We start from the raw sequence: 21,289 nt of genomic DNA on the forward strand, positions 1-21,289 counted from the left end.
TAATCTTTTTTATTATTTTCGTACCCAGAAAAAAACGTTGGAGAACCTAATATACGTATATGTGGGTAAATATATAAATGATCAGCGCAACGACCTGAGTCGATTTAGATCCTCACATTCCAAGATATCGTTCTGAAATTTTACTCACGTCTATCACTCCTTAAAACGATGAGACTAGTTGGTATATAGACAGACAGACGGACATGGCTAAATCTACTCAGCTCAACATAGTGATAATTTAAATATATAATATATAGGGTATCTGACGCTTCCTTCTGGGCGTTACAAACTTCGTGGCAACCTTAATATACCCTATTCAGGGTATAAATATTGTCTAAAAGTTTGGTTGATATAGTCTAGGTAGATAGTAGTGTTTTCACAAAATTTTAAATCAGTTCACTTAAATCACGTTTCCATAGTTTAATTATTACTTCTGAAATAAAATAAAATAACCGACTTTCTTCTGCAGACATTCTTTTACCGGACCATTTATTGAAGCTCTTTAATTCTACTTCTGTACAGATATTGCTCAACTTCGTCGACCATAAAATAAATATAATTGTGTATCACAACAAGTTTTATCTTTACAGCTTTTCTGCCTTCAGCCAAATTTTGCTATGCGGTACAAGCACTATACTATATTTAGAAATCTCTAATTCCGTTGGTGTCTTCTCCGAAAGGCTAAAGCGATAAGATTTTAGTAGAGTTATAAAGCCAACGCGCACTTGCATACGTCCAAATCGGAGACCTATACAATTACGTGGCCCGTCACCGAAACCGAGAAAAGCCTGAGGGTGACGCTTTTGCATTTCATCCGGGTGGAAGCGTTCTGGGCGGAATTCCTTGGGATTATCATAGATAGCTGGATCATAATGTATTTCTTTCACGGGTATGTAGATGCGTGTGCCCTTTTCAAGTGTGATATCCGTATCGGGTATTTTGTAGTCGTCAATGGAGACACGGGTGAGAGCGCCAAGTGCTGGATACATACGTAGAGTCTCTGAAAGCAAAACAAACAGGCATTTTTTTAATATTACTAATTGGATTTACTTTAATTCAATAATAAATAAGTTGACATATTTATGATATATGGGAGCGATATCTATAGTTTGCATTATATCTTGTGTCCTTCTAGACAGAGTCAGATGACCGTTCTTTATTGAATTCAAAATGCGACTGCCCGCTTACATGTTAAAATGAACTTATTCAAAGTAAAACTGAAACCAACAATTGCTTCGTAAGTCATCACTGAGTCGTCTATTACGCATAATTCGACAGATCGTGTAGCTTTATTCATAATAATATGAGCTAACATTTTTCCGGGGCAGGTAATCTGACTACCTTCAAAACCAATTAATCTTTCATCGCACTCAGTGATACACAAACTATACTTTGTTGCTATTGATTTCCTAACCAGTAATCTGCTACTGCCTGAGTCAATTAGTGCCTTGTGCCTTACATTTTCGTTGCCAAACATTTCAATGTCCATGCACAGCTCTTTTCACTGATTTCTTTCTATTTCTATTTTATTCACTGACTTATCGTTTTCTTCAACTTCTAGCACTTTCTGCACTTTCACTATCTTTTATTCGATGCACTCGCTCATTCTGTTTAACTTCTCTCTTTTTCCGAAGCTTCACACAATTCGTTGCAATGTGCCCTCTTTCCTGACAATTAGAACATATTGGGCCATTTACACTCTTGCTTACCCTACTCGCCGCTTCTGGCGTTTGCTGCTGTTTGTACTGAAGTTCATTTAGCTTAAATTTATTCTCCGCGCTCGGTGGTATACTCAACAGCGATTGTAATAAATCAGAACACTAAGTAAACTTCATTGCACTTAAAACCCTACTCAAATTCTCGTGTTGCAGTCGGCTTATTAGTTCGGCTTTTGTCCCATTTGTCCAATATATCGTATTATAAACATATCGTCAATATTATCTCGTCGGTCAATTGCTAGCATTTTATAATAAAATGCATCAATTTTCTCACCCTTACTCCTTTTTGTTCATTCTTATATGTGCGTCTGCAGAATTTCTAACGCACGGAAAATCTGCCAAAAAAGAAACTACAAAATCACTCCACTCACGATAAGCTAGCTGTGCATCAGCCCATTGCTTAGCCACTCTCCACAGCCTACTGAGAACAGCAAATATGACGAAATGATATGTACGTTGTTCTCAGTTGCTCAACTCTCTCCATAAATTTGATAGACGTGTACGTGTTATCAACTCAGGCAGAATCGCTGCTATTTCGCTTAGTGTATAACATCGGCCTCTTATTGCTTGTGCTCTCTCTTCCGATCTCGTGCATGTTTCATCTAACGAAGGCGCTGATCGTTCTCTCTGTTCTGTGTGCGTTTCTGTTTGTGGTGTTGTTAGCAAGTGCGCATTTGACGCATTAATTTCTTGTGTCGCAATTACTGGTAACGGTTGTTGCATGATGAACGATTGATTCGGATGGCACGACGTAGGTGGTGTCTGCGTACTTGGCTACGTTGTCGCGCACTTCTCTGCGCTAACTCTGCGCCACATGTCTCCATGACCTGCTTTAGCAAATCTGTATTTACGTCTTGGAGTCGGCTTATTAGTTCGGCTTTTGTCCCGCTAGTCTTTAAATTCAATTTTTTCAATGCTTCTTTCAGTTGCACTACCGTTGAATTATTTAGGTCCATCCCACCCCTGAAGTCTGTCCTTCAAGACAGAGTCAGATGACCGTTCTTTATTGAATTCAAAATGCGACTGCCCGCTTACATGTTAAAATGGACTTATTCAAAGTAAAAATGAATGAATGAATATTTACAGTAGAACAAATAAAAATGAATGTGTATTGTAATAAATTGCAGAGATGCCGATCGTGACAAATATGGTGATGACAGTTGCTTTTGAAAAAGATGCGATTCAGGCATAAGAAATAATTTAAATCTTCAGCTTACCCGTTATAACTTGATCCAAATAAGTCATCTCCATCATGGCTTCGTATGTCAACTCGCCATTATGTTTCTCAAGAACGCTTTTAATTTCCGCTCTCAGCTTCTCCTGTACGTGGGGATTCTTCGCCAATTCATATAGCCCATAACTCAAGTTACTAGAACTGGTCTCATAGCCAGCAGCAAAGAATATAAACACTTGCGCGGCCATCTCTTTAATACCCATTGCAGGCACGCCTTCCTTATCTTGTGAGTTTTTCAACTCAATTAACAAATCTATGAAGTCGTTACGCTGTATGTTTTGTTCCTCGCGCAAACGCGTTGTATCATGCACAAGCTGCACAACAAAATCTTCGACATCTTTTGAATGTTCTTTGATGTTGAAAAATTTTAGAAATTTGAAGAGAGTGGGATATGAAGTCATAAATGTACGTAGACGTATGGAGAAATATTTTGGATAAAAAATACGACGACCCATGCGACGAAATACCACATTCGGATCCTTCAAGCTATTGCACTCAACACCGAAGGCACAATGACCAATCACATCGGTTGTATAGCGACCCATTAAGTCATGTAGCTCAACATTTTCACTCGATGTTTTGGCCAACTGTTTGCTGAAAGCTTCTTCCAATTGTTGTGCCACCGTCAGCAGCGTGGGAAACATAAACTTCATTTTGGCAGATGTGAAGGTCGGTGTGAGTTTCGTGCGCAATGGACGCCACCTTTCGCCATCCACACTAAACAGGTGACGATTGACAATGCTCTCACTGCTCTTACGTTGTTCGAAACGATCGGTGAATTTATTGAAATCTTTAATTAGTATGGACTTCACCAAGTCTAAGTCCAGCGCAACGGCTATAGGTTTGGTGAAAATGTATGTGCCGACTATCTTTGCTTTACCACGAAACTCTTTATAAACTTCGTGTAACAGTTCCGTTTTATGTATTGTTTTTATGCGGAAGAGATTTCCAAGAAAGTAATTCATTTTCAGCTGAGGTACACCAAGTAGCTCCCAATATTGATATTTGTAGCGTAGATAGCTGAGCAGCAGCATGAAGATTGTGGAAAATATAATGAAGTAGAAATCCATCTTGAAACACTCGTTTTTCGGTTTAGATTGCTGTTAACACGACACTCTCATATAGTAATATTTCCCGTGGTTTTCTTTTTCGTTTCTGTAAATATTTTTGAAAAAAATTTTTTTTAATGTTTTCTTTTTTTCCGCAATATGTTACGCATGCTTTGCATTATGTAGACTAACGTGGTGTAGGTCCGCACACTAAGCATTTATAGGAAAAAAATCAGTGTCATCTTTCTTAGTGCATTGCACTTGGGACGGTATTATTGTTATCGCTTTGATAAGATTGACTGTAGCATTTCTTGTTGTTGTTGAAGTTGTTGAAGTTGTGCTGTCTAATTATGTCTACAATGATATAACTCGGCTATAATCGCGTAAGCGTTGTCTGCGTCAGTAAAGAAAGAAAGAAGATATCATAATATACTTAGTCATGGTATGGATTATTAATACGATATATACAGTACGTGAGAGAACGATTAATGAAATTAAATATTTACAACTCTTATATTCCAAAAAAAAACACCAAAAATTTCTAGAGAGAATGGTATAAAGTGCAACATTGGTTTTAATAATAGGGGAAGGTGGGGAATGTTGGGCCAGCGCGATATTTTTTTCCCTAGTATAGGTTGACAGCTGCAACCAACTGTCATCGGCTCGTCTCATACTAAGCTCAGTTTCTATATAGCACTCGAGCTGTGAACACGTGTTATAACCTTTCTGCGACAACAAAAAGAAATTCGACACTCCGAAAGTTTTTTTTCAACTCTGTGCACAGTTGATTTTTTTCACATTTTCCAATAAATTCATCCAGGTAAATATGTTTATAATATTAGTTGAGCCTTTAGCCTTCGACACACAAAAGAAATTTTGCACGAATTTACATTGTGTTCATTATCCACCGCCATTTTGCAAATATGAGCGTTTGGGAATATTACGGGGAATGTCGGGCCACATAGTTTTTTACATTTGACATGCTAACTTCATATATTTGACGTGTATAAGTGATTTTTCGTGCAGAATTTCAACAACACAATAGTTTTTCAACATTTCCTCATAGTTTCGTGCTCCGAAAAATTCTTTTTAGTCATTATGCCGCGGTACTATCCCAAACAAGAGAAAATTGTTGATTTCGACAACATTTTGGAGGCGATAAAGTCGGTGAAAATACATCACAACAGCGTTCGACAATCTGCGACGGCACACAAAATTCCGAGGACCAACCTGATGCGTTATATTGCAGCATTTGATGGTGCGAGCATCGACGTTACTACTGCCAATGCCGATGTAATGAAGAATTTGCTGGCTGAAAGCACGACGATGGCAGTGAGTTCTGCTGGTTTCTTTCTTTTTCTTTCATCGAATAATAAATAATTTTTTTTTTATTTCAGATCTTCAACATCGAACAAGAGAAGGCGCTGATAAGCTACATTCTCCAGGCCAGCGACATCAACTATGGAATTAGTTTGATGGAGCTTCGTAAGCTCGCGTATGAATTTGCTCGGAAAGTTGGCGCGTCGTATCCGGATCCATGGAACGACAATCAACAGGCGAGTAAGGATTGGCAGTTGGCGTTCATGAAACGCCACAAAAATTTGTCACTGCGAACACCAGAGCAAGTAAGCCAGAGCCGTGCGAAGCGATTCAACAAAGAGAATGTCGATGCATTCTTTGCCAACCTTTCATCCGTTCTCGGTAAGACGCCGTTTGAACCTCACCGAATATGGAACATGGATGAAACCGGGTGCCCGACCGTGCCAACCAGACCTGTCAAAACCATCGCGCGCAAAGGACAAAAGCAGGTCGGCTCATCAACATCTGCCGAAAAAGGCACCAATGTGTCTTTGGCTTTGGCCGTCAGCGCTAGTGGCCAGTCTATACCACCATTCTTCCTCTTTCCCCGAGTCAACATGAAAGAGATTTTTATGACTCATGCGAGTCATGGCGCTGTTGGTGTTGCGAACGGTTCTGGTTACATGAACTCTGACGTATTCTTTCAATTCATGCGTCATTTCATCAAGCACACCGGTGCTAATGCCGATTCGCCAACCATGTTGCTGCTGGACAACCACGGTTCGCATTTATCGACCGAGGCGATAGATTTGGCGTTGGATCATGGCATCACGTTGCTGTCACAAAATGCATCCGCTAGATGTTGCGGTATTTGCACCATTTAAAGGCAGGATGACCTTGAAGCATGATGCATGGAAAAAGTCCAACATTGGTGTCACTTTCGATCTGCATCATGTGCCGCTCCTTGTCGATCAGTGCCTCGATGTTATGTTAACGCCGAAAACCATCAAATCCGGCTTCCGAACAACTGGCATCTACCCGTTCAACCCGCAAATTTTCACTGAAGTTGACTTTGTCGCTTCGGAACTGTGCGGCGAAAATTTGTTCGGTGACGAAGAGAAAGACGCCGACAATCAACGTCGAGTTCTTGCCTCTGGTGATGCCATTGTGACTGCTGCGAATGAGGAGGTGTCAACGTCGGAGGCATTGACAAGTGCCCCAGCTTCAACAAGTGGTGCTGCATCATCGTCGTTGTCTCTTGTTTCGGCTCCACAGCTCCGTGATGCATTGAAATCGGTTGGCCCGTTGAAATTGGGCACACCTGCGCCGAAATCAAAACGTGGCCGCAAGACAATGGAGTCAACGATTTTGACATCGCCTGAGGTTGTCGCAGATCTGCGTGATAAGGCCGAAAAAAAGCGGCAAAAATTGACGAAGGCAGCCGATGAACCAGCAACCAAGAAGCAAAAAGGCCGTGGCAAATCGAAGACGCCACGGAAGAGAAGCCCGTCTCCGACCGAAACCGACATCGAAGAGGACTTCGATTTTTGCACGATTTGCAAGAAAAAGATGCCGAAGCACGAGAATCGTCAAAACACGGCCCATTGCATCGTTTGAGATCGAGAGGTTCACTTGAAATGTGCCGGACCGAACCCGAACACTTACACCTGCATCCACTGCGAGTCGGAATAATTTTTTTCGCCAATTCCTATTTTTCTTATTATTTATGAATTTCTCTTTCATTTCCATTGATAAATAAACGGTTTTCATCGGTAACAATCATGTTTTAATCGATTTACTGGCCCGACATTCCCCACCTTTTTTCAAAATCGCAAAATCAGGTTTTTGCGCCAATGGCTATAACTTTTAAATTTTTGAAGAATTTTATCAAACCAATGTTATCAAAAGGAAGGTTACGACTCGCATTACAAATCCATGCTTTGGAATTTTCACAAAAAATAACTTTTATGTGACTTTTTAACCGAAATCAAAACGTGGCCCAACATTCCCCACATTCCCCTAATTAATAATATATTGTGTAGTCGAAAAAGTTTTTTCGTATTTTGTGTCATGTCTTATAGTGTTGGAAAGGTGAGATTTAAGCTTCATTTTACAAAAAAAAACAAATAAATTCGAGGAAGTTGAAAAAAAGTTACAGCTGTTCAAAAATGAGTGAAAATAATGAAGAAATTCGCTATATTTTGAAATTTTTTTATAAAAAGGGAAGAATGCCACAAAAGCCACCATCGTTGAAAAATTCGATAAAATTATGGATAAAATTGACCAGGACCGTCAAATCATCAGACGGGATTGAACCATTTAAAAAAGGCTGGCTTAAAAAATAAAATCGATGTTTGGGCATCAAATGTGTTGCCTGCGAATTAATATCCGCGATTCTTTGCTGAAACAAAATGAAATCTAACCATTTCTGAAGGAATGTAGACGAAAAGTGGATAAAATACGACAATAATGTGCGAAAAAATCATGATCTAAGCGTGGCGAAGCTCAACAAATAGTTACAAAGCCAGGATTGACGCCTCGAAAGGTTATGCTGACTATTCGGTGGAATTAGAAAGGAATCATCTACTATGAGCTACTACAGTCTGGTCGAACGATTGATTGTACATTTTATTGTCAACAACTGATGAGATTGAAGCAAGCAATCTAAAAAAAAATGGCCACAACTGATTAACGGAAAGAGCTTCGTCTTTCATCAGGAAAACGCTAGACCACACACATCTTTAATGACTCTGCAAAAATTAGAAGAGCTTGGCTGGGAAGTTTTAATGCATCCACTATATATCCCTGACCTTGCTTATCTCTCAAAGGCATAATAACAGAATACCCTGCAAAACGCCTTTGTGAGAAACAACAAAGCAATGGCATGACGGAAAACGTATTGTAGCGATTTACATATTTATACAAAGAGCGCAATGAGCACAGATAGGTTTTATGTCTGAGATATATACAAGTATGTATGATGAAACATTAATGTTGATCGTAGATTTATATAATACGAATTCAAATTTACGACATTATGACATGCCATCCCCTTATTTCCCGGCCACCGAATTAGTCAACATTGATACTCGCGCACAGTGAGCTGTTAATGACAGCGCAAAAAAAATATTTATTATCGGTTTACGCTGATTACTGTATGAATTAATTGGCTGAATTTTCCCCGGAAATACAAAATAGAGTTACTTGAATAATAAATGACATTTTGACGAAATCAATCAATTAGCAATGGTTACCAGACAATCTAATGTCGCTCAAATCTATCGATGCAAACGGCTTCTTCAGTGACACGCGGTCGCCGACTATGAAAGTATCTTTTTTAAAAATGAAAGAAAGTTAACAGTTGATGAAAATCTTAATAGCAAAAGGATAAAATATAAGTAAAAACTTCAAATTTTATTCCAAAGGTTCAACGTGACCATCGTCCAGATGTTGTAATAGTTAATGGAGAGTGTACTGAAAGGGCATTACACCCTTCTTCTTCTTTGACACTACAATAGTTGGTCGGTCTGAGCAGACCGACTTTGCTAGTTGCCTCTATACTTTCCGACGTCATGGCTGTTGTACACCTCAAGTGCATTTAGATACCTAAGTCTATATCACCAACATAGCACCTTCGGTCTCTCCCGGAGAGCATAGCAGAGCTTCTCTGGCATTTTGTGATCGGCTCAAAGTTATCTGGTATTCTCTGAGAAGTTTTATAATCAATTCATAGGAGTTTACAATTTAACATAATATAACAATCAAATCATTATAATAAAATAAATAAAATCACTTTCTCGTGAAAAAAAGTATCACTTATTCAAGCTTGATATTTCAACGATTTTTATTTTTACAATTTTTCGGCCTTCAGCCATATTTTGCTATGCGGCACAAGCACTAAACTATATTTATAAATTTCTAATTCGGTTGGTGTCTTCTCCGTTAAGCTGAAGCGATAAGATTTGAGCAGAGTTATGAGGCCAACGCGCACTTGCATACGCCCAAAGCGAAGACCAATACAATTACGAGGTCCGTCACCGAAACCGAGAAAAGCCTGAGGATGACGCTTTTGCATTTCATCCGGGTGGAAGCGTTCCGGACGGAATTCCTTGGGATTATCATAGATAGCTGGATCATAATGGATCTCTGACACTGGAATGTAGATATGTGTGCCCTTTTCAAGTGTGATATCCGTATCGGGTATTTTGTAGTCGTCAATGGAGACACGGGTGAGAGCGCCAATTGCTGGATGCATACGTAGAGTCTCTGTAAGGGAAACAAATAAACATGTTTTTAATATTACCAATAAGGTTTACTCTAACTTATAGTCAGCACTATGTGTTTTTGAGAAAGTTGTGTTTAAGACCGTCAGCTTACCCGTTATAACTTGATCCAAATATGTCATCTCCATCATGGCTTCGTATGTCAACTCGTCATTATGTTTCTCAAGAACGCTTTTAATTTCCGCTCGCAACTTCTCCTGTACGTGGGGATTCTTCGCCAATTCATATAGCCCATTACTCAAGTTACTAGAACTGGTCTCATGGCCAGCAGCAAAGAAAATATACACCTGTGCAGCCATCACTCCAATACTCATCGGAGGCATACCTTTAGTATCTTTGGAATTTTTCAACTCAATTAACAAATCTATGAAGTCGTTACGCTGTATGTTTTGTTCTTCACGCAAACGTAATGAATCACGTACAATTTGCAAGACAAAATCTTCGAGGTCTTTTGAATATTCTTTGATATTGAAAAATTTCAGATATTTGAAGAGAGCGGGATATGTAGTCATAAATGTACGTAGACGTATGGAGAAAAATTTTTGATAAAAAATGCGACGACCCATGCGACGAAATACCACATTCGGATCTTTCAAGCTGTTGCACTCAACACCGAAGGCACAATGACCAATCACATCGGTTGTAAAGCGACCCATTAAATCGTGTAGTTCAACATCACCACTCGATGTTTTGGCCAATTGTTTGCTGAAAGCCTCCTCCAATTGTTGTGCTACCGTCAACAGCGTCGGAAACATAAACTTCATTTTCGCCGATGTGAAGGTCGGTGTGAGTTTCGCACGCAATGGACGCCACCTTTCGCCATCCAGTCGAAACAGGTGACGATTGATAATGCTCTCACTGCTCTTACGTATTTCGAAACGTTCGGTGAATTTATTGAAATCTTTAATTAATATGGACTTCACCAAGTCTAAGTCCATCACAACGGCTATAGGTTTGGTGAAAACGTATGTACCGACTAATTTTGCTTTACCACGAAACTTTTTATAGACTTCGTGGAAGATTTCTGTTTTATGTATGGTTTTTATGCGGAAGAAGTTTCCATAAAGGAAATTCATTTTTAACTGAGGCACACCACGTTGCTCCCAATATTGATATTTGTGGCGTAGATAGCTGATGATTAATAAAAAAAGCGTGGAACATATAACAAAAAAGAAATCCATTTTGTATATGAAATTAGTTGGCGCGACTAAACTTGTTATTGATTTTCAAAAATTTCGTTTCGGCTATACGTTTCAGTGAGGTTGAATTCAACGCGTCCGTTATTGTAAGCTTCGCCACAGTTGGCGTTTAAGTAATTACTATCATTTAGTTTTGTAAACTATTTTGCATTTATATGAAAACAAACATTGAAATGCACAGTTGTATATGGTAGTCATATTGATAACGTGCCATAAAGCGGAATTAAGGGTTATCTGCATTTTACAGTATCGATTATATAAAGATTTTGTGTAATTGTTTGTTTTGCTGACTTTCATTTTATAAAGAAAGCTAAGTGAGATACTTACAATTAGTTATCTTACATGTACCAAAAATATATATATATATATTCCATATACAAATAATGTGAAACTCGAATAGCCACAAATTCAATTTCAACGAACTGCTGACGTGACTATCCATTTTTATCCTGCTAGAGGTTCATATCGTGTATGTGGTTTTGTTTATTATATATTTTTTTCGTTGGCATCAATTTATTATATTTGTGTAGCATTTTTATACTCTAAATAATCTTTTTGATATGCCGAAAAGATTGTTGCACCCAGCAAAAAACGTTGGAGAACCTACATGTATTCATATAGATGAAGCAAAAATTCAGTCCACTGAAAAAAGTTTCATGGAAATCGTTAAATTTTTGTCAAATAAAAACAAGAATTACAATTCATACCAAGTGAAGAGCTCAAAAGGCCTAATTGTTGTCATAAGAGGTATAGAGTTTTCGGTCTGCGAAAGGCACGTGGAGGAACAGCAGTGTTGGTTAGAAAACGGTTAAATCACCACGCATTAGAATCTTATGCCACAGTGCAATTACAAGCTGCAACAATAACTATAAAAAATTGCTGCGGGGACTTAAACCTGAAAGTCAAATACTGCCCACCTCGGTTTAAAATTACAGACATCCAATTTAAAGACTTTTTCGGAACACTAGGCCATATATATCTAGAAGGTGGAGATTACAATGTAAAACACACACATTGGGGCTCACGACTAATTAATCCGAAAGGACGACAGCTGTATCAAACTGGTACGGCAATAGGCACAACAGCATTGAAATAATATCTCCTGGTAAGCCGACATATTGGCCTAGTGATCGCAAGAAAATAGCAGATTTAATTGACTTTGCTGTAATCAAAAATATAAATAAATTGCCCATAATAGCTGATACATCTACTGATCTATCATCTGATCACTCTCCTGTACTAATAAAATTATGCGAACAACCCATATTCGTTAATCCAAAAGTTTGTCTAACTTCTTATAAAACGAATTGGCTAAAATATAAAAAATACGTGAGTAGCCACATTAATATTGAGTACAAAATAAATACAGTAAGAGATAGTGACGAAATCATGAGAGAAGTCAATGATATAATAACCAGCGCAGCAGTCTTAGCAACACCAAACAAAAACTATAAGCCGCTTGGTCCCAGAAAAATCACAAATAGTGAAATAGAAAGGCTTATAAATGAAAAAACCCCTTAAACGAGAGGAAGAATTCAACACTGAAATAATGAAATAAACATATATAAAGAAGCCGTGGCCAAATTCAAGCAAGCAAATCTCCCTTTGGAAAGCTCAAAAGTCCATGAAGCCACCAACTGACTCCAACATGCCAATACAAGACTTGAGCGGAAATTGGGCTCGAAGTGACGAGGAAAAGGCTAATTGCTTTGCAAATCACCTAGAAAAGGTATTTCAACCCAATTTGTCAAAGAACAACTTTAAGCTGTCAATCTTACCCAACACAGCTAAAGAGTCGGTCGAAACTTTTAAGACTTCACCTTCTGAAATTATTGGTATCATCAAAGAACTTAATCCAAAAAAGTCTCCGGGACCTGATAATACAAGTATTTTCAATTTAAGACTTCACCTTCTGAAATTATTGGTATCATCAAAGAACTTAATCCAAAAAAGTCTCCGGGACCTGATAATACAAGTATATCCCCAAAAATGCTAATTGAGTTACCAATTATTGCTCTCTTTGCTCTTCAATGCTCTTTTTAGTTTAGGATACTCTCCAATTTCATGGAAAAAGTCGCAGATTATCTTGATAGATAAACCTGGGAAAGACTTAACACAGCCGCCTTCATACAGACCAATCAGTCTTCTACCCTGTCTTTCAAAAGTATTTGAAAAAATATTACTATCAAAGATGTCTCCTTTCCAAACAAGTAAATAGAATTACTAACGAGATAAGGAAAGCATTTGAGCACAGGGAGTGTTCATCAATATTGGATTTCGTGCGTTTGATAATGGGCACGAAGGCCTTTACATAAGATTAAAAAAAATAGAATTGTACTAACGAAATAAAGAAAATTTATGGGCACACAGAGTTTCAGATACTGTTCAGCAATATTTCTAGATGTGGTACCCCAGGGCAGTGTTTTAGGCCCACACTATACATCATACATACAACAGATCTTTCATAACAGATCTATTAAAATTTGCGGACGACACAACTATAGTGAGCCGTAAACAAATGCCACATTTTAGCATCAAGACATTAGCGGAGAATTTAAGTTTAAGAATCTAGCGAACAGGCGAATTTATGTGAATGAAAGTAAGAGCATTTCATTTTCGCTAAGACAAAGATAAAGTGCTGGTGTACCATAAACAGCGTTTTATTAACCAAGTGAACGAAGTTAGGTTTAGTTTTCACTTAGGTGAAGAAAACACATCTCTAGTAAAGTAACATGCATGAAGATTAGAGCTGCAAATTTAAATTGGCTTTTAAATAAAAACTCCAAATTTAGCCTAGACAACAAAGTGCTTTTGTATAATACGGTCATAAAGCCGATGTGGGGTACGATCTGTGCAACTAATATTGATATATTACAAAGGTTCCAATCGAAAATGCTTAGAACAATCACGTGCTCACCGTGGTACATGCGTAACGAAAATATCCATAAAGTCCTTGGTATTCCTATGGTAAAGAAAGAAGTAGAAGATAGCAGAATTAAATATATATCTAAACTGCGAGATCACCCAAACCCTTTGGCTAATGCTTTGATACATTCCTGCGATCAAACACGCCTTAAAAGAAGAGACATGTCTGCGTATTGAAGAGCAACGTATCACCAAAACAGCTCAATCACGGCTTGAGCCTGTCTAGTTTTTAAATAGATTTAAGATTTTAAAACTTATTGTTAGGCTTAAAAAAAAGCAGATTCAATAAATAAAATAACAGTGGAAAAAAACAAAAAGAACTTATAATAAGTGAGTAAATATAAAAATAATCAGCGTGACGATCTGAGTCGATTTAGATCCTCCCATTACGAGATATCGTTCTGAAAATTTACTCACGTCTATCACTCTCTAAAAACATGCTTATAAGTTGAAAAAACCGGGCCTATACTCGTATAACATTCAAGTAATTTATAAAAAAACAAGAAGAAACTTTAATATCTTTTAGTACCTTTTTGTTCAGTTTGTATGGAAGCTATAAGCTAGAGTAATCCGATCTGAACAATTTTTTCGGAGATTACATTGTTGCCTTAGAAAATAATCTATACCAAATTTCGTAAATATATATTATCAAATGCAAAAGTTTTTCATACCAGAACTAGATTCAGAGCGTTCAGTTCGTATGGTAACTATACGTTATAGTCGCGCGATATCGGCAGTTCCGACAAATGAGCAGATTCTTGAAGAGAAAATTACTTTTGCAAAATTTCAAACGATACTTAAAAACTGAGGGACTAGTTCGTATACATAAAGACGGATAGACATGGCTCAATCGACTCAGCTCAACATACTGATAATTTAAATATATACTATATAGGGTATCTGACGCTTCTTTTTGGGAGTTACAAACTTCGTGGCAACCTTAATATACCCTGCTCAGGGTATAAATATTGTCTAAAAACTTGATTGATATAGTCTAGGTAGATTGCAGTGTTTTCACAAAATTTTAAATCATTTCACTTAAATCACTATTCCATAGTTTAATTATTACTTCTGAAATAAAATAAAATAACCGACTTTCTTCTGCAGACATTCTTTTACCGGACCATTTGTTGAAGCTCTTTACTTCTGCTTCAGTACAAATATTGCTCAACTTCGTTGACCATAGAATAAATATAATTGTGTATCACAACAAGTTTTATCTTTACAGCTTTTCTGCCTTCAGCCAAATTTTGCTATGCGGTACAAGCAAGAGATGATTTTTAGAAATCTCCAATTCTCTTGGTGTCTTTTCCGTTAAGCTGAAGCGATAAGATTTGAGCAGAGTTACGAAGCCAACGCGCACTTGCATACGTCCAAATCGCAGACCAATACAATTACGAGGTCCGTCACCGAAACCGAGAAAAGCCTGAGGGTGACGTTTTTGCATTTCATCCGGGTGGAAGCGTTCTGGGCGGAATTCCTTGGGATTATCATAGATAGTTGGATCATAATGGATCCCTGTCACTGGAATGTACACATGCGTGCCCTTTTCAAGTGTGATATCCGTATCGGGTATTTTGTAGTCGTCAATGGAGACACGATTGAGAGCGCCAATTGCTGGATGCATACGTAGAGTCTCTGTAAGGTAAACATATAAGCATGTTTTTAATATTACCAATAAGGTTTACTTTAACTTATAGTCTGCACTATATGTTTGTTTTTGAGAAAGTTGTGTTTAAGACCGTGCATAGTTGCATAGCCAATAAATCAACTGGTCAGCTTACCCGTTATGACTTGATCCAAATATGTCATCTCCATCATGGCTTCGTATGTCAACTCGCCATTATGTTTCTCAAGAATGCTTTTAATTTCCGCTCTCAGCTTCTCCTGTACGTGCGGATTCTTCGCTAATTCATATAGCCCGTTACTCAAATTACTAGAACTAGTCTCATGGCCAGCAGCAAAGAAAATATACACCTGTGCAGCCATCACTTCAATACTCATTTGTGGCATTCCTTTCGTATTTTTGGAATTTTTCAACTCAATTAACAAATCTATGAAGTCGTTACGCTGTATGTTTTGTTCTTCACGCAAACGTACTGTATCACGTACAAGTTGCACCACAAAATCTTCGAGATCTTCTGAATGTTCTTTGATATTGAAAAATTTCAGATATTTGAAGAGAGTGGGATATGTAGTCATAAATGTACGTAGACGTATGGAGAAATATTGTGGATAAAAAATGCGACGACCCATGCGACGAAATATCATATTTGGATCCTTCAAGCTATTGCACTCAACACCGAAGGCACAATGACCAATCACATCGGTTGTAAAGCGACCCATTAAACCGTGTAGTTCAACATCACCACTTGCTGTTTTGGCCAATTGTTTGCTGAAAGCCTCCTCCAATTGTTGTGCCACCGTCAACAACGTGGGAAACATAAACTTCATTTTCGACGATGTGAAGGTCGGTGTGAGTTTCGCACGCAATGGACGCCACCTTTCGCCATCCAGACGAAACAGGTGACGATCGATAATGCTCTCACTGCTCTTACGTATTTCGAAACGTTCGGTGAATTTATTGAAATCTTTGATTAGCACGGACTTCACCAAGTCTAAGTCCAGCACAACGGCTATAGGTTTGGTAAAAACGTATGTACCGACTAAGTTTGTTTTACCACGAAACTTTTTATAGACTTCGTGGAAGATTTCTGTTTTATGTATGGTTTTTATGCGGAAGAAGTTTCCATAGAGGAAATTCATTTGCAGCTGAGGCACACCACGTTGCTCCCAATATTGATATTTATGGCGTAGATAGCTGATGATTAACAAAAAAAGCGTGGAACATATAACAAAATATAAAACCATTTTGTATATGAAATAAGTTTGTGCGTCCAAATTTGTTATTGATTTTCAAGAATTTCGTTTCGGCTATACGTTTCAGTGATGTTGAATTCTGCGCGTCCGTTGTTGTAAGCTTCACTGATCACTATCATTTAGTTTTGTAAAAAATTTTACATTTATATGAAAAAAAAACGAAATGCACAGTTACGTCTGGTTGTCATATTGATAACGGGCTATAAAGTACACGTTAGGGTTATCTGCATTTTACAGTATCGATTATATAAAGTTTTTGTGTAATTGTTTGCTTTGCTGACTTTCATTTTATAAAGACAGTTAAGTGAGAGGCTTATAATTAGTTATCTTACATGTACCAAGAATATATGTACATATGTTTCTATATATCTTATATATAAAAATGAATCGTAAAATGTGTTGCTAAGCGCATAACACAACAACGCCTGGACCAATTTTGCCAATTCTTTTTTTAAAATGTTCGTTGGGGTTCAAGAATGGTTTTTATGGCAAGAAAATTGTAATAATTTCCAAAAAACCCCTAAAAATAGCCCTTTCCTTTTTCCCATACAAACGAATGATTGTTTGTTTGTTAGTAACGATAAGAGAACGGCTGAACCAATATTGATGAAATTTTCAGAGGTTGTTCGTTGTGGATCGGGGAAGGTTTAGAAATAAAAATACTTTATACTTTTCATGAGGAAATGTCGGAAAATTTGATAATTCCAAAAAGTAACTTTTTCCTATACAAATTTTTTTCAATTTTTGTTTGTTTTCCAATATTTTGATTTGTAAATTATTTGAATCATTCAATTTCGGTCGCTTGCTGTTTTATTCTGACTATTTAAAAGAAAAAATATTTAAAATTATTTAGTGAAAACTTTACATGTGTTTCACACAAAGTGATCAATTGAGAAGAGGCCGCCCTAATATCGGCCGGCGTTCTTTTTTCCATCAACGTATGGCAGCCCAAGGCAAGGCAAGAAGTACTCCAAGAATGCGGTGACATACATACGTGCGTAATTATGGATCGCGGTCAATCAGCAAGCGATCGTCACGATGTCCCAGCACGATTTTTCAAAGAGAGGCTTGCCGTATGCAGACATTCTTTTTTGGATGGTGGTTACCCCAGGTCTAATTAATGAAATCATTTCTGCTGAAATTCCTGATGCAGAGGAAGATCCAGTATTATACGAAGTGATGAAAACCAATATGAATCGTGGGCCTTGCGGACAGCACAATCCCACTTCGGTTTGCATGGCGGTTATTGTTCTTGAACGAGATGAGATCAGCAAGTATCGAATGGTCGACAGTTTGTATGGAAGCTATATGCTATAGTAATCCATTCTGAACAATTTTTTGAGATTATATTGTTACCTTTAGTAGTAATCTCTGCCAAATTTCGTGAAAACACCACGTCAAATGCGAAAGTTTCGAAACAAGCCCTTGATTCCGATCGTTCGGTTTGAATGGTAGCTATATGCTCTACTTAACCGATCTGAACAATTTCCAAATTTAAATTTGGCGTCGAATAGGCAGCTTACGTAAACGATGTCGAAGGCGTCTTTGAAATCGACCAAAAGGTAGTGGGTGTCGATCTGTTTTATTTGCTTCCCTGGGATTGGCATGTTGTGAAAATCTGATCTACGGTAGATTTATCAGGTCTAAGGCCACAGTAATACAAGTAAGTTCAAATCAGTTTGTTTACAATAAGCTTAAGTGTTCCACACAATACTGATGAGATCTCTCTTCTTGTGAATAAGCCAGAGAAGCCAGAGTACACTCATATTCCACTTACCGCCGGCTATAAACAGTTCAGCCTGTGTCCATTGGCTCCTGGTGTTTTGTTGTTCTTAAGACGCCTTAGAGTCGCTCTCACTTCTTCTTGGTGGGGAGACGGAACGACAATGCTGTCACTACAGATTGTTGATGCGAATTCTTTTAATCCCCTTCGCAGCACTGCTTTCGCTACCTAACAGTTTCGTGCACTGTTCTTTCCGAAATTCTATCTTTACAGAGGCCGGACCCGAGCTTGAAAGCTTTTGTTTGCTGCTTTACCTTGTGATAACATTTTCGGACCGAACTCCTGCTAGTCAGCATCTCAAAGCGATACGCGCTTCCGTCTTTCTGCCTCTCTTTCTTTTCTATTTCACTTCTCTTAAAATGGAGTTCAAATTGAGGCAACAGTGTACAAGCAGGTATCCTTTATGCAGTGTATTGGATCTTCCATCAATATTCTTCTCCAGCGCAAAAGGCAAAAACCACCCAGCAGTGGCTTGAAGGCAATATTCTTCGTTTCATAGCTGGAAATACAGATTTGAATTCATTAGACTACAGTTGGTCGTCAGAGATGGAGAACTTGGCATGTCGAATACTCCAAGAACCTTTGGAGAGGAGTTTATTTACTATATGCATTATTACACAAAATTAACTTTATTGAAAATTTTACAAAGAACAGAATATATTTGACAATTTTAGTTTTAGATATATACACAGATCATTCGTCAACTACTTCAAACTGAATTGGTATCGAATCACATCCCTGAAAAATGCCTGTTATATTAACTAGACAGACAATAGCTCAATATGTATTAGTAAATCTCAATTCTCTGAGTCGAAAACTACTTAAAAGAAGTTATACAAATCCATAAACATAAAAAGTAAAATATACTATTACTAAATACATTCGCCTAGCTTTATATTTTTTCTGCCTTCAACCACACTTTGCTACTTGGCACGAGCACGAGATGATTTTTAGAAATCTCCAATTTTTTTGGTGTCTTCTCGGTTAAGCTGAAGCGATATGATTTGAGCAGAGTTATGAGGCCAACGCGCACTTGCATACGTCCAAAGCGAAGACCAAGACAATTACGAGGTCCGTCACCGAAACCGAGAAAAGCCTGAGGGTGGCGCTTTTGCATTTCATCCGGGTGGAAGCGTTCCGGGCGGAATTCCTTAGGATTATCATAGATAGCTGGATCATTATGGATCCCTGTCACGGGAATGTAGATATGTGTGCCCTTTTCAAGTGTGATATCCGTATCGGGTATTTTGTAGTTGTCAGTGGAGACACGGGTGAGAGCGCCAATTGCTGGATACTTACGTAGAGTCTCTGTAAAGGAAACACATAAGCATGTTTTTAATATTACCAATACGGTCTACTTTAACTTATAGTCTGCACTATATGTTTGTTTTTGAGAAAGTTGTGCTTTAGACCGTGCATAGTTGCATAGCCAATAATTCAACTGGTCAACTCACCCGTTATAACTTGATCCAAATATGTCATCTCCATCATGGCTTCGTATGTCAACTCGCCATTATGTTTCTCAAGAATGCTTTTAATTTCCGCTCTCAGCTTCTCCTGTACGTGCGGATTCTTCGCTAATTCATATAGCCCGTTACTCAAGTTACTAGAACTGGTCTCATAGCCCGCAGCAAAGAAAATATAAACCTGCGCAACCATCACTTCAATACTCATTTGAGACATACCTTTCGTATCTTTGGAATTTTTCAACTCAATTAACAAATCTATGAAGTCGTTACGGTGTATGTTTTGTTCTTCACGCAACCGTACTGTATCACTTACAAGTTGCACCATAAAATCTTCGAGATCTTTTGAATGTTCCTGGACATTGAAAAATTTCAGATATTTGAAGAGAGCGGGATATGTAGTCATAAATATATGTAGACGTATGGAGAAATATTTTGGATAAAAAATGCGACGACCCATGCGACGAAATACCACATTCGGATCCTTCAAACTATTGCAGTCAACACCGAAGACACAATGACCAATCACATCGGTTGTAAAGCGACCCATTAAATCGTGTAGTTCAACGTCACCACTCGATGTTTTGGTCAACTGTTTGCTGAAAGCCTCCTCCAATTGTTGTGCTACCGTCACCAGCGTGGGAAACATAAACTTCATTTTGGCCGATGTGAAGGTCGGTGTGAGTTTCGTGCGCAATGGACGCCACCTTTCGCCATCCAGACGAAGCAGGTGACGATGGAGAATGCCCTCACTGCCTTTACGTTGTTCGAAACGATCGGCGATTTTATTGAAATCTTTAATTAATATAGACTTCACCAAGTCTAAGTCCAGCACAACGGCTACAGGTTTGGTAAAAACGTATGTACCGACTAATTTTGCTTTACCACGAAACTTTTTATAGACTTCGTGGAAGATTTCTGTTTTATGCATGGTTTTTATGCGGAAGAAGTTTCCATAGAAGAAATTCATTTGCAGCTGAGGCACACCACGTTGCTCCCAATATTGATATTTGTGGCGTAGATAGCTGATGAATAATAAAAAAAGCGTGGAACATATAACAAAAAAGAAATCCATTTTGTATATGAAATTAGTTGGCGCGACTAAACTCGTTATTGATTTTCAAGAATTTCGTTTCGGCTATACGTTTCAGTGAGGTTGAATTCAACGCGTCCGTTGTTGTAAGCTTCACTAATCACTATCATTTAGTTTTGTAAAAAATTTTACATTTATATGAAAACAACCAACGAAATGCACAGCTGTATATAATAGTCATATTGATAACGTGCCATGAAGTACACGTAAGGGTTATCTGCATTTTACAGTATCGATTATATAAAGTTTTTGTGTAACTGTTTGTTTTGCTGACTTTCATTTTATAAAGACAGTTAAGTGAGGACTTATAATTATGTAGTTACCTGACATGTAGAAAAAGATCTATTTATATATTCCATA

General features: G+C 37.9%; 1 protein-coding gene and 1 long non-coding RNA gene across 13 annotated transcripts in view; one reads left to right on the forward strand and one right to left on the reverse strand.

Moving 5' to 3' along the window:
• The window catches only part of LOC125778740 (uncharacterized), a 28,533-nt gene extending 7,696 nt beyond the window's left edge, over nt 1-20,837 (forward strand). The window contains exons 2-3 of the long non-coding RNA XR_007422891.1: nt 3,622-3,793; nt 20,683-20,837. This is a non-coding gene — a long non-coding RNA (uncharacterized LOC125778740). The remainder of the gene's footprint in view (nt 1-3,621; nt 3,794-20,682) is intronic.
• LOC105224047 (cytochrome P450 6a22) lies at nt 458-21,051 on the reverse strand. Of its 12 annotated transcripts, none has more exons than XM_049457830.1 (4): nt 20,056-21,049; nt 15,492-15,722; nt 15,094-15,345; nt 458-748 (listed from the first exon to the last, which is right to left on the reverse strand). In XM_049457830.1, the coding sequence occupies exons 1-4, from the start codon at nt 20,909-20,911 to the stop codon at nt 585-587; spliced, it is 1,503 nt and encodes a 500-aa protein (XP_049313787.1). In that variant the 5' UTR covers nt 20,912-21,049; the 3' UTR covers nt 458-584. The 12 variants fall into 12 exon arrangements, with proteins under 12 accessions (XP_049313787.1, XP_049313767.1, XP_049313783.1 ...); XM_049457810.1 differs by having other exon boundaries at nt 15,492-15,684; nt 20,018-21,048; XM_049457826.1 differs by lacking the exons at nt 15,094-15,345; nt 15,492-15,722 and adding an exon at nt 9,678-9,908 and having other exon boundaries at nt 458-1,000; nt 20,056-21,048.
• Between the last annotated feature and the right edge of the window lie 238 nt (nt 21,052-21,289).

This window comes from Bactrocera dorsalis, chromosome 1 (genome assembly GCF_023373825.1).
Source record: "Bactrocera dorsalis isolate Fly_Bdor chromosome 1, ASM2337382v1, whole genome shotgun sequence".
NCBI lineage: Eukaryota > Metazoa > Arthropoda > Insecta > Diptera > Tephritidae > Bactrocera > Bactrocera dorsalis.

Excerpts from the sequence above, each read along its gene's own strand:
- LOC105224047 (XM_049457830.1), bottom strand. The coding sequence starts at position 20,911 with ATGGATTTCTTTTTTGTTATATGTTCCACGCTTTTTTTATTATTCATC. Across the intron at positions 15,346-15,491 it reads TTTGGATCAAGTCATAACGG|AGACTCTACGTATGCATCCA; the intron begins GTAAGCTGACCA and ends TTTACCTTACAG. Across the intron at positions 749-15,093 it reads CGGACCTCGTAATTGTATTG|GTCTCCGATTTGGACGTATG; the intron begins GTCTGCGATTTG and ends GTAATTGTATAG.